We start from the raw sequence: 12842 nt of genomic DNA on the forward strand, positions 1-12842 counted from the left end.
AAAACATTTCAATGAGGGAACAACTCGCCTGGATCTGCCCAGAAGTAATTATGCCCTATTATAAAGCAGAGCCAAATTGTATTCTTAGACTCTACCAGAGTAGCTTTGCATGATTTACTGTTCAAAATAATCCTTATTTAACTCGTACTGTGCCTTGGGAAAACACCAAAGTTTATTCGTTATCTGAAATAAACAGTTTTAGTATCTCTTTCTCTTTACCCTTAGTTTTGGGATTGGCTGCACCCTGTAAACAAAGGGTTTGACTGGCAGGTGGGTGGGGCTTATGTCCTCACTGCCAGAACTGTTTTTTTTTTTGTTGTTGTCTTTTTTTTACTTTGATAGCAATCCACGAGTTGAAAAGGGGATTATAGTGAACTTTTGGCTCATAGAAACTACACACACAAACCTCATAGCATGTTACTTGGTTAATGTTTAATATGGGTTTCCACTTTTGTAACAGTAATGGTGTGTGTGTGTGTGTGTGTGTGTGTGTGTGTGTGTGTGTGTGTGTGTGTGTGTGTGTGTGTGTGTGTAATCAAGAAATCTCAATTGGCCAATACAAAAAAAATCTGTCATCTGAGCAAGTTATCAGAAAGAGTAGAAGCTAAGTTCTTGGCAGTTATCATAAACAAATCTGTTTGTTTGAGAGCATATGGCACACATTTTGTTGTCTTGTGGGTGTACAAACTCACTACTCATGTAACCTCTGAAAAACCCTCTTCACTGTCGGACTATACTGTTTGCAGTTCAGCAGAATTGGTCTGTTTTCCCTGTGTTTGTGAATTGGCTCGCACTGAGGGGATTGAACCCAAGTTCACGATAAGTGACCAGAAGCAAGTAAACATTCTCAAACAACACAACCACAGCCAGATGAAGGGGTCAAATGAACTCGCCACATAAACCAAACACACTCATCTGACATGGATCATTCAGGATCTATGACCTCTCTAAATCCTCATGGACCAATCACAGGAAATTACTTAGAAAGTCTCATGTTAGGTATGTGGAATTTTCCATCTTTTTCCTCTATGGATTGAAGTTTATTTTGTTCATGAAATGAAACATGTCCTCCATACACCAGGTAGCTACAGTGACTCTTTGTTGTACAAGCACTGCTTCAGATGTAAACAACTACCCAAAGACTTACAGAATCAGTAACAGTATAATACAAGTTCTTAGTACCAATCCCTAGTAATGGTATGTTCAGCACAGGTTACTGTGTCCAGCTAATAATGTCTGTCTGTCTGCCTGCTTTAGACTAAACAGTCTAATCCCTTTAATGTAGGTTGTGGGTAATGTGTGACTGCTGTATACAGACACAGACACGCTCCTGAGACTTTATGGGATCTTCCTTCCAATGCTCACTGTGTCTGTCTGACTTAGTTTTAGAAATGAAATTTAACAAAAGACATTTATACCAGTAGCCTGCTGGAGGTCATTTTGTAGCTCTGGCAGTGCTCATCCAATTCCTCCTTGCACAAAGGAACAAATATCAGTCCTGCTGATGGTTCAAGACCCTTATGGCTCTGTCCAGCTCTCCTAGAGTAACTCTGGCAGCAAACCTTCTAGAAATGGCATGTATTGATGTGCCATTGTGATTGTTCGGCCACTAAGTTGGCCTCTGCAACCTCTGTAGGGTCTAGGTATCGCCTCACACTACTAGTAGTGACACTGACCCTAGTCGCCAAAGCAGCTGAAACTGATTAACATCCACATATTCATACACACCCCAGAGGGGGGGGAAAGGAGGAGCAAGACAAGGATCTGTCACGGAAGGACAGGCCCCTGCACGGTATCTACCAGCGCTAGATAGAAGAAGTGGCAGATATCAAGAAATTCTACTAATGGCTGAACAAAGATGAACTGAAAGACAGCACAGAAGCACTAATCATGGCAGCACAAGAACACAAGACGGGGTCGCCAACACCAGACAAAACCCCATGTAAGGCTATGCAAAAATGCCCAACGACTAACTGGTGATGGCTAACCAACCAGCCATAGTAGTGATGGACAAGCAGAGGAAGAGGATTATAGTAATAGATTTAGCTATACCAAGTAATAGCAACATCGGGAAGAAGGAACACGTGAAGATTGTTCCTGCCAAGAACTAAGAAGAGCTAGAGAAGATGTGGGAGGTGAAGGCAACAGTGGTCCCAGTGGTAATCAGAGGTGTGTGTGTGTGTGTGTGTGTGTGTGTGTGTGTGTGTGTGTGTGTGTGTGTGTGTGTGTGTGTGTGTGTGTGTGTGTGTGTGTGTGTGTGTGTGTGTGTGTGTGTGTGTATTTTAAAAGAAGAGAAGTGAAAGAGCAGAAACATAAATGGTTTAGGTTAATTCTAGTTTAAAGTTTGGGCTGAGTTTAAAATACACACTGGTTAGATGTGATTAACAGTTTGGCAAAGTTTCATTTAGGAATAAAATACTGATTCAAATCATCGTTTACTGTTGGATGATACAAGGTTGGGCATAGTATTAAAACACTAGAAGCAAAATATAAAAAGCCTTTATTAGCAGGCTGCTCTGTGCTCCCCTACCTAAAAGCAGTTCTCTTTAGACCACATGAATGTTGTAACTTTTTGGACTAAAATGTATTTCAAAATGCTCCTCATCTCTACCAACTATCTGCTGAGCATGTTGCACAAATTCTGGTGTCAACCTGTAAACATGTGAAATAACCTCTTCAGTCCTCCCACCAAAATTTTCCAAGCTCTACAACCATTTTGAGGCTCTACAATATTGACTACTGTCATGTTGTCATGCCCTCCATCATAAAGCTGTTTTGGTTAAGCCTCTGTTGAACTTCCAAAGAAGCAGTAATTGGCAATCCAGGGCCAAGTCCATTTTCACATAGTGCCTCATGTCCCAGCACGCTGGTGGCAGATGCCTCTGCTGTTATTGACATACTTAACACTCAGCAGTGACACTCATATACACGGTTATCCTTTTGTTGATTTCACTCACTGCCTGATGTGGATTAAATGTGTGGGAGGTGTGGTGTTACGGTGTGTTTTTGGATCATCAGCTTTTGGTTAATCTGGAACGTCACTCTCCTCAGACACACCACACCCCCTACACACAGTCGGACACACCTACAATTACATATGAGAGCTATGTCCTTTTTATTCACGGTTAACTCAGATATCTGCCCTAAGTGAAGGCTTGCTACTCCGTTGTTGCATAACTGGCAAAACTGCAAAGCTAATTTATGTTCACTCCCACATTGTTCCCTGCAGATCTCACCAAGGCTACTGTTGTACTCTGCACCTAATTTAGCACTGGTCTGCTCCCAGCACTGACACATTGGGAGTTATTTACGGTGAGAGTGAACAATGTGAGACTCAGGAAGGAGGAAAAATAATCCGGAACCTCTCAGTCTTGTCAAGTCGAACTTGTAGAGCATGGTCTCACAGAGAAAATATTCAAACAGTGATCAAACTTCTAGAAAATGATGCACATAGTAAATGGTTTAGGGAAAAATCTCTTTAAACTAGTTACAGTTCATTTATATAGTTATTTTACTTGTCTTTAGAAAAGAGGCAGTTATTTATTGAAATCAGGCTTCATTATTGGCAGCCCTTTCTCTTCATCTACATCTCCCCATTGTTGTGTCTTACAACTGATCTCTTTGTGTTTATTTCTAACTTTAACACCAACATGTCATTCAGCTGCATTGTACGAAAACTTTAATTTAAGTGTCAAAATACAATATTTTATTTGACAATAAAGCTCTTTGAGTTCATACTTTTCTATTGCAGTGGGAACTACCAGAGAAGGTGTTTTGTAATCCGTGGCCACTCCAGGTGTACAGATAACTCCAACATGCTATAGTTGCAAGATGCAACTTACAGAACTTAGGGGGTTTAGGATCAGGGTTTGGGTTATGATTGTGGTTATGGTTATAGGGCTATAGTTAGGGTTATTTTTTGATGTGTCATGGGATGATGTTTCCACATCGCAAAACTGTGACATCACTAGTGTGACTGGTCACTTGCATTGTTGAGTCTGGACTAATATTAGTGTTGTTGATCCAGGAATGGCACCAACATGGCAATATCAGATCGAGCAACAAGTTGTATCCACAAACTCTGACTGCAACATGCAAGTCACGTTCTGTGTTAGATCCTTCCATTAAAAACACCACAGACAGGGTGGGGAGGTCCAGTGCACTCATTCTGATTCGTAAACTAAGCAGTTGACTCCTGCAGGTGTCCACCTGCCAGTTAAAACACCCTGAGGAAACTGTCCACGGAGGCTTGTACCCCAGAGATTGCTGCTTAGTGTTTTGTAGATCCAGATGGAATTTAAATTTGAAGATGTCTGTGGTCTGACCCACAAGCCCTGGGTAATGGGTGCTGCAAGTAGTGTGGTAAAGGGCCTCTCCACTTTGAACCCCCTCATGCCATGCTCCTTCTCATTTTTAATGCATAGAGTTTGTTTTTGTTTATAATGTTTGTAAAGATGGGTATGGTCTAAACTCTTTGGACTGGTCTGACCGTTTGAAAGGTTATGTATGTTTTGTGTATCAGTTATTACATTGGCATTAGCTGCTTGCAGACCAAAATGTGGCACACGAATCTTTTAGCTTTTAGCAAGAGGTGAGATTTGAGTTTGTGTTGAGGTTAAGTGAGCCGCTAGGCCTCGAGTAATGGTGTGTTTGACAAGTTGTTGTATCTGCAACAGGAAACCGCCTGGCCTTGACAAAGGGTTTTGTCCAATTGGAGGATAACACGGAGGAAGTGGATGTATGGGAAAGCCAGGTCACAGTAAACTGTTGGTAGAGTTCCTGCAGAGCTACAAAATGTAAAAAATGAATCCCCTCGAGTTCAGTTGCAGCTGAATTTAAAATGCAGGTTTGCTCTTTGGTTTTGCACAGTTGTGCATCGTGCTTTGCTTTTAAGAAAGTATTTCACAAAAAGGGATTGTTTGTAGTGAGAATACACAAAGCAACAGTCTGTTAATTAGTTTCCCTGTTTGTGTTTTCTATGCATTGGGATGGGCCATAGATGCACATAGTTGGTATCATGTGCGTTCCTGCCACTGGTGTCACACGAGTCAACTCATCTGCAGGTTGAAACTACAGTACTCAGTCCTCCAAACAAATATAGATGTCAACTCACCAAGTTATTTATTTTTTCCTTTCTTATTAGCTTGATTTTTGTACAAATGTTGTGCTTCCTGTCATCTGAAAGAAGTCCATTGTGTATAAAGAGGAGTGGACCGACTGCGCACGACAGGGTATCGGCATTTGTAGGACGCACACCATCCAGCTCTGTGCAAAAAAACAAACTGAGCAGAGCAGCCCTGAGGTCAGAGAGCAGTGAGGACTCTTTGGCTTTCTGTGTCAGCTGATGGGGAGCTGCAGTTTGCCAGAAGCTGAAACTGTAGAGCTGCTTACAGTGGAGCAATAAGACTGGAGACTACTGGGTTTGATAACCCCAGAAAAAGAGGAGACGCGTCTTTTTAAGAAACATCTTCTAAGGAAATCCTGAATGGCCACAAATGTTCCTGATCTACCGAAGAGGATTAGGGCCACTGGAAATAAAATAAAAAAAGAGTTCTGACTTTTCTCAGAATTCTGACTTTAATCTCAGAATTCTGAGATTAAAGTCAGAATTCTTTTTTTTTTTTTTTTTTTTTTCCAGTGGCCCCAATCCTCTTCCGTACCGATCCTCTTGACAAGGAGGTTGTCTAAATGTGTCCGTGTCAGCAGGATTATTTAATAAAATTTAAATTTCACATCATATTTTGACAAATTAATATGAATATGACATAAGAAAAAAATGGGGAAACCTGGTTGTGATGTTCTCGAGAAAATATCGCAAGTTAATCTGGATCCAGAGATTCACTTCCTGCATGAATTTTCAGACAGGTGAAAGCATGCAGCCTTGGACTGCGCTTGTTGACCTTTCGATCATATTACATGATTATAAGTTAGGAGGTGCAGTTTGTCCCATTTGTCATGTAACTGTAGGACTTCAAGCTCTTAACATCTCTTCAGTGTTTGCTTAAGTTATTTTTCCTGTTTCCTGTCCATGATAACACCTGCAGCTTTAAAACATTTTTAAAAATTATTTTACGCAGCTGTTTTCAAAGGTGACCTCAAGTAAGCAAAAAAGGTCATTTTGCTTCCTCTATTAGGCTTTTGGTCTGGGGATAATGATGGTGTGTACTTGATTTATGCTTGTAGTGAAGTGTATGATTATGTCAGGGTGAAACACCGTCTCCAGGACATCAGTGTTTATCAGAGTCTCAGTGTGAAACAGCCGTATCTTGTCACAAGTCCAAGATGAGGGCTGAGCTGTGGATTTCCCAGAAAGCGTCACTAGGCAAACAAACCAACTGGTGCTCGAGAATAAATATACAGAGAGATGAAATGAGCTGTGACGTATTCATAGAGCAGGTAGACTCATTCCTTAAAAATTATGTTTTAAAGTTTCATTGTTTTTAAATTAAGTGTCGGCCGCTGTTACTCTGGTTAACCAGGCTTTTTCCAGTTAGGGCTTTTTAATTTGGAGTAGAAAGTTGAAGTGCATAGATGTACTTGGAATCAAACAAGATCATGTCAGTGAACCTGTTAAAATTTAATTTACTTTTTTTTTTCTCTCTTTCATGCTTCTTTCGGGTTTTTCTCCTCCTCAGTTTCTTCTGTAGCCGCCATCATTCTGTGCTGTGGGGCCGACCCCAAGATGTCTTCTAATGGAGACCTAAGTGAGCTGGGGAGCTCTGAGAGCTTCTGGGAGGTACAGTAGTAACACTTTAATTGCTGTCGTACATCAGCCGCTCTACAAAACTTAAAACAACACTTAACTTTTTATAGTCTGAGTCTTATTATAGCTGCAGTGTTTCAGCCTGCAGACACAGGTTTCTACCCACTCATGCTACTAATTAACCTAACAAGTTGTGAGCTTTCCAACAAGTTGCTTTTTTTCTTATTGGGGTTACGCAACTTTACCAGTCTTTTCTGGCCCGTCTTTCAACTTTTTTGAAAATTCAAATTAAAAAACATCTTTTTTGAATTTTTTTTTAAAATTTTCAACCTTTCATGTTTTTCACTGTTTAAATGTTTTCCAAATCACTGCGATTTAACACCACCAACTCTAGCCTGTGAAAGGATCAACACCTGGCTCAATGTGTTCAGCACATGAACATGTCTATTTAGCTGATCAACAGCACCTGAATGCAGAATAACTAAGAGGCCGAAGCAGCCAGATAAGTCAGTGTGTCAGTCAGCCGGGTCTCATTACATGCTTTTATCTAAAGACCGAAGACTGACTTCTTCACAGCCTTCCATGTTGGGGAAAAATACACACTCTCATCTCCAGTGGCTGTATTACCTTTTGTCTCCCCTTTTTTGTTTTTTAATCTCAGTTTCGATCATCTCTATATCATTTATCCACCAAATATGCTTCAGTCCAAACTGTTGTTGCTAATGTCTAGATACAACGATGACATGAATAGAACTCAGGGAGTGACTGACGCTGTTCTATTTCCTCGCTCCTGTTTGGTTCGTTGGTGTGTCTCTGCAGCCGGGGAACTACAAAAGGACGGTAAAGCGGATTGACGATGGCCACAGGCTGTGCAATGAGCTAGTCACCTGCTTCCAGGAGAGAGCCAAGATAGAAAAGCACTACGCTCTTCAGCTGAGTGACTGGGCCAAGAGGTGGAGGGTTGTTGTGGAGAAAGGTTAGTTTAAATGCTAGCTTTTTATAAAAGAGTGGATATAGCCACCAGTTAGTTTCCATCAGACGTCACCACATTTGGATAGAAATTATGACGTTATATATATATATTAGGGGTGCAACGATACACAAAATTCACGGTTCGGTTCGATACTTTGGTGTCACAGTTCGATATTTTTTCGATACAAAAAAAATGTTCATGCATTTTTTATTTGTCATTTATTAAAATTATAAATATATATTTTAACTCAAAAGTACAGTTTTTAAATTTAACCCTAACCCTAACCCTTGTGCGCGTTTTTTATTTTGACAGCGAATGCGCACCTGCGGACCACTTATGTGCAGCCCTGGTTATATAGCTCGTCATATTGCAGCCACAGAAATTATTTTGTCCATGAAACCATAAAGCTGCATTTTCTTTTTGCCTTATAGTCTGATTTGTCATAACTTCTCCGTTTTGTGGTAAGCTTTTATTTGGCTGTCACTTCTTCACCCTGACCTGTCTTATTTGGCTCAGCAGAACTGAAATGCTTTTACACGCGCACTCACATAAGCTCAGCGATTCTCTGCGCGATCAACCTCTCACATGTTTAAGCTTGCTGCGGGAGATTTCACTTGTCATGTTTGCATAGTAAGCTAACGATTAATAAGACGATGTCAGAGGAATTGGTGCACAAATTATCATCACTCACAGATCAGTGCTGTCGCTCTCTATACACAGTTCGCACGATTGCAAAGTGAAAGCAAAAAAACAAGCGCAAATTCAAACGCGACTTCAATGTCACATATTGACAGTGGCTCACCGATGCCAATGACATAATTACCCAGCTACATTTCTGAAAGAATGCAAAAGCATTGACATATATTTTTCCTACAATAGCCCGACGGGCAGGGAAGAGATAGATTTTGGTAGCCCGACTGAAAAAATCGCTAGCTCCGGGACGTCGGGCTAGCGATATTGCGAGCCCTGTATCTGATTGAGGAATCACTCATCTTTGGAAAAGAGAGTTTATTACAGAGAAATGGCTCTTTCCAAAATAAAAGCTATACTATCCGCTTCTTCTGGGCTATATTCTCAGCAGCATAAGGAGAATCATGTGCTAACAGCTGTCTAAATGACTCTGCTAAACTTAGTAGCATGCTTGTTGTTTTTGTCTTTGCACTAGGATGATGTCGGTGTAAATGTGCAGTCATATTCGTTGTGTTCCCACTAGTCCTTTCAGGTTAATCTCGTTGAAATGACCTTAACGCCACAACACGGCAAATCTCCGTTAACGAGCTACCGCCGATCGCTCCGTGCATGGGGCTAGACGGCCAACACGTTAACGAGCTAACTGCGCTAACACACTAGTTCACACCAATGTAATTGAGCATTGCATGGCACATCCAACATACTGTTTTACTTTAGTCCATGACTCGCTTACCTTCAGGGTCATACGTCACATGAAAACCAAAATAATTCCAAACGCCAGATCTGAATGAGGGTCAATTTGCCTGTTGCAAGGAGAGCTTAACTTCTGTCTCGCTATCTTGCCCTGTGCTCTTCCTTCTGACTATGCTGTCTGTGTGGAGCGCTCAGTGGATCTGCGCTCGACAGTGCAGCCTAGGCGGAGTAGTCGAACGCAGATTCACTGAGCGCTCAACACAGACAGCATCGTCAGAAGGAAAATTGATAAAATAAATTACAAATGTTGTATTGTTCGATACATATGCGTACCGAACCGAAAGCACTGTATCGAACGGTTCAATATCGATACGAATATCGTTGCACCCCTAATATATATATATATATATATATATATATATATATATATATATATATATATATATATAAACAAACCAAACAAACAAACAAACACAGGAATTGCAAATGTGACATTTATGATATAAATGGGATATGTTTGGGATTTCTATTTAAATATGACCAAGATGATAATTTAGCTGGCTAAATTTTTTACAAGTTAATATTTTGTTCATCATCTAATAAATTAAGTCATCCATCTTTAATTTGGTAGCAAAGCTCACGATGTTTATGGAAATCCCCATCAAAATATCCACAGGCGAAGTTTCACAACACTGACCTACAATTAATTTTGTAAACATGTAGACAAATGGGGACGAGTGATTTTTATTTAGTGATAACCTGAAGGGGCGCTTTCTCACGTTTATTTAGGGCCCCAGTATGGTACACTGGAGAAGGCTTGGCATGCCTTCATGCAAGCGGCTGACCGACTCAGCGAGCTGCACATGGAGCTGCGGGAGCAGCTGGCGGGTGAGGACAGCGAGAAAGTACGCAGCTGGCAAAAAGAGGCCTTCCACAAGCAAATGATGGGAGGTTTCAGAGAGACGAAGGACGCGGATGATGGCTTCCGCAAAGCTCAGAAGCCCTGGGTCCGTAAGCTGAAGGAGGTGAGGGCGGCCTCAGTAGATTTTCTGACGTTGGTCTGTAGGGCAGTCTGCATCAGTGAGTGGCTGCAGTACACACTAATGGGATTTAATGGAGATGACGTGACTGTAGTGAATACTTGCAAATGGCCAGTGTCTACAAAGTTGTCGTTGAAAGGTTTCTTTTAATAAAAACAAAAGCCAGCAACTGTCTACACATCCTCTTAGCAAATGTCACACATGAAGTTGCTTTATGCTACAGTCACACTATGGAAAACTGGAGACTGTGGCGCAGACACAATTATTGTGACAGTGTGACTTGTAGTCTTGTTAAAATATTTGCATGAAAAACGGGGATCTCACAGCCACTTGCCATCTTCACAGTGACCATTGTGCATCAGGACCGAGATAAAATAGTGGAATCAGTCCACTATAAGTTTGGGACTACTGCAGACCCTCATAGACTGGAATTTAGCAATTCCTCAACAAAAAGTGACATAATTGGACTTAAATGCGAAATGGCAAAGTAAGTGCTTCTTTTGACTATAGTGTCGGTGAATAAACTTCCCTCCTTCTTTTTCCTTTTATAAGATTGTCGTATAAGATAACACAGTGGTTGAATGCAGCTATTACGTCATAGGTGATTGTATTTGAGGTAATATTATCACAGTTGTTGGATGGATGTGAGTGAGTCTGATATTACATCTGATGTGTCAATGAGGAGAGACGGGTACATTTTTGGAAAAAATTGAAGTTTAGTCTTTACTGAGTTTATAGCAAGTGTTTAACACGTGCGTGTGTCCAGGTGGAGTCAACTAAGAAGAGTTACCATCAGGCCAGGAAAGAGGAGTGGACGGCGGCTAACAGGGAGGCGCACGCCAAGGCTGACCCGACCAAGTCACAAGAGGAAGTTCGCAAGTACACAACCCGGGTGGAGCGCTGCAACCAGGACACCGAGAAAGTACGATGCACACACACGTGAACACGTACATATAAACAGAGTCCCATACATAGCTCCTCTTGTACCAGTCTGGGTGTGTCTGACTCCAGAAAAACATACCTGTGTATGTTTTTTAACTTTGAAACATGACCGGACTTGTCTCCTCGACTTTCCACTTGTAACAAACCCAACGGTTGAGGAGTAGCTCCAGGACCCGGAGAGGGAAATGATCAACCAAACAACAAAAAAACGAAGGAAATCCTGAGACGTGTTCATTTAGTACGCACAGCATTGTCAGGCAGCCAAGGACCTCTTGAGCAATGTTGATCTCAACAAGGAAATGAAATCCAATATCATTACTCATTCACAGCTTGAAGAAAAATACATCCAAAAAAGCCTTCAGTCTTCAATCACTTGTCTCAACCAGTCTCAGCGCCCCGTGTTGGTATCTGCTGTGTTTAATCACTGCACACTTTATGTAATCATTAAGATATTTAAACATTTTATTCAGTGGGTTCTTACAAGAGTTCACAGAAGAAGAAGACAGTCTTATTATGGTGGGTTCTAGTCAACAGCATGTTATCAGTGTAAATAATACTTACTAATGATGGAGAGCTGTTCATACTGTGTGCATAATAAAAAGAAACTCCCAGAATTCAGTTGGTCACTCTTGCACTCTTGACATTAAGTATTATTCAAAGTCTCTTAGATAAATCCGGAAATATGGAAACGTTGAGTTCTTTTGTCACTTTGAATATTTTTTTTATTACAGGAGAGGTAAACACCCTGTTCAGTTGTTCTTGTAGTTTGCTTTAGGATTTTAATTCATCTGAACTACACTGGAAGCTGATTTAAATCCATAAATAAAATAATGTTAGATAAAATAAATTCACTTAAATGATTGAACAAAAAATGCAATTCTGAATAAAGCTTGAAATGTCTCATTATTAAAATAGAATAAAACTACAACGAGCTTTATAGCTGCTTTCCAAAGGTTTTTATTCTGCTCTTTGGAACAGACAGTCTTGCACATATACTCGAAGCATGCAAGGCACATGCACCTGAGTAAGACCATGAAGTGTAATTGAAATGGTGCATTTAACAAAACACACATTGGTGTACTACTACGCAGTAGCTCAGTGTGTGTGTGTTTACGGCAGGTAAAGGAGCGCTACTCCAAGGCCTTGGAGGAGCTGAACCGCTGTAACCCCCGCTACATGGAGGACATGGAGCAGGTGTTCGACTTAACTCAGGAGGCTGAGCGCAAGAGGCTGTGTTTCTTTAAAGATGTCCTGCTCGACATCCATACACACCTTGACCTATCCTCCAAAGACAGGTAAGGAAAAATCCACATGCTTGTATTTATTTATCCAAAATTACGTGGATCACGAATCAAGCGATCCATGACTCACAGCAAAGGCATGCAGAGCTGCGAAGGCACGGATGTCAGTCTGAACATGTGCGTATGTACACAGGGGTTAATGGAAAACTCTTGCTGTTGTCCATTAACTGTTGACCTCATATTTTATTTAAACAAGCAACTTTACCAATAATGGTTACCATGGCAAAGTCCAGCCAACTCTGTCCAAATATTGAGCAAATTAACCCTTGAAGAAACTGCTCTTTTGAAGAGCAGTTTCTCACTGTGTGAACGTATTTTTTTTTTAAACTCTGAGAGACTTCCTCTGGTATCCATGTATTTATTCCAGAGCACTGATATATATGTGTATATAAAACATTACTTAAGAAAGATTTGAGGAGTCGGAATGATCAAATAAAAAGCCTGAACACGTGTTTCTTTAGTCCCACAGTGAGCATGTTTCCTGCAGCTACAATAAATAT

General features: G+C 40.8%; 1 protein-coding gene across 3 annotated transcripts in view; it reads left to right on the top strand.

The window, feature by feature from the left end:
- Positions 1 to 12842, top strand: part of pacsin3 (protein kinase C and casein kinase substrate in neurons 3) — a 34388-nt gene that overhangs the window by 8791 nt on the left and 12755 nt on the right. For 2 of the 3 annotated variants that reach the window (XM_026154211.2, XM_026154139.2), the window contains 5 exons: positions 6636 to 6736; positions 7523 to 7679; positions 9849 to 10084; positions 10866 to 11021; positions 12161 to 12336. In XM_026154211.2, coding sequence (XP_026009996.1) covers positions 6683 to 6736; positions 7523 to 7679; positions 9849 to 10084; positions 10866 to 11021; positions 12161 to 12336 — 779 coding nt within the window. In that variant the 5' untranslated portion in view covers positions 6636 to 6682. Of the gene's footprint in view, positions 1 to 26; positions 45 to 6635; positions 6737 to 7522; positions 7680 to 9848; positions 10085 to 10865; positions 11022 to 12160; positions 12337 to 12842 lie in introns of those variants that run through there. The other variant, XM_026154287.2, reaches the window with a different exon arrangement.

The sequence above is a fragment of the Astatotilapia calliptera genome, chromosome 1, assembly GCF_964374335.1.
Source record: "Astatotilapia calliptera chromosome 1, fAstCal68.1, whole genome shotgun sequence".
NCBI lineage: Eukaryota > Metazoa > Chordata > Actinopteri > Cichliformes > Cichlidae > Astatotilapia > Astatotilapia calliptera.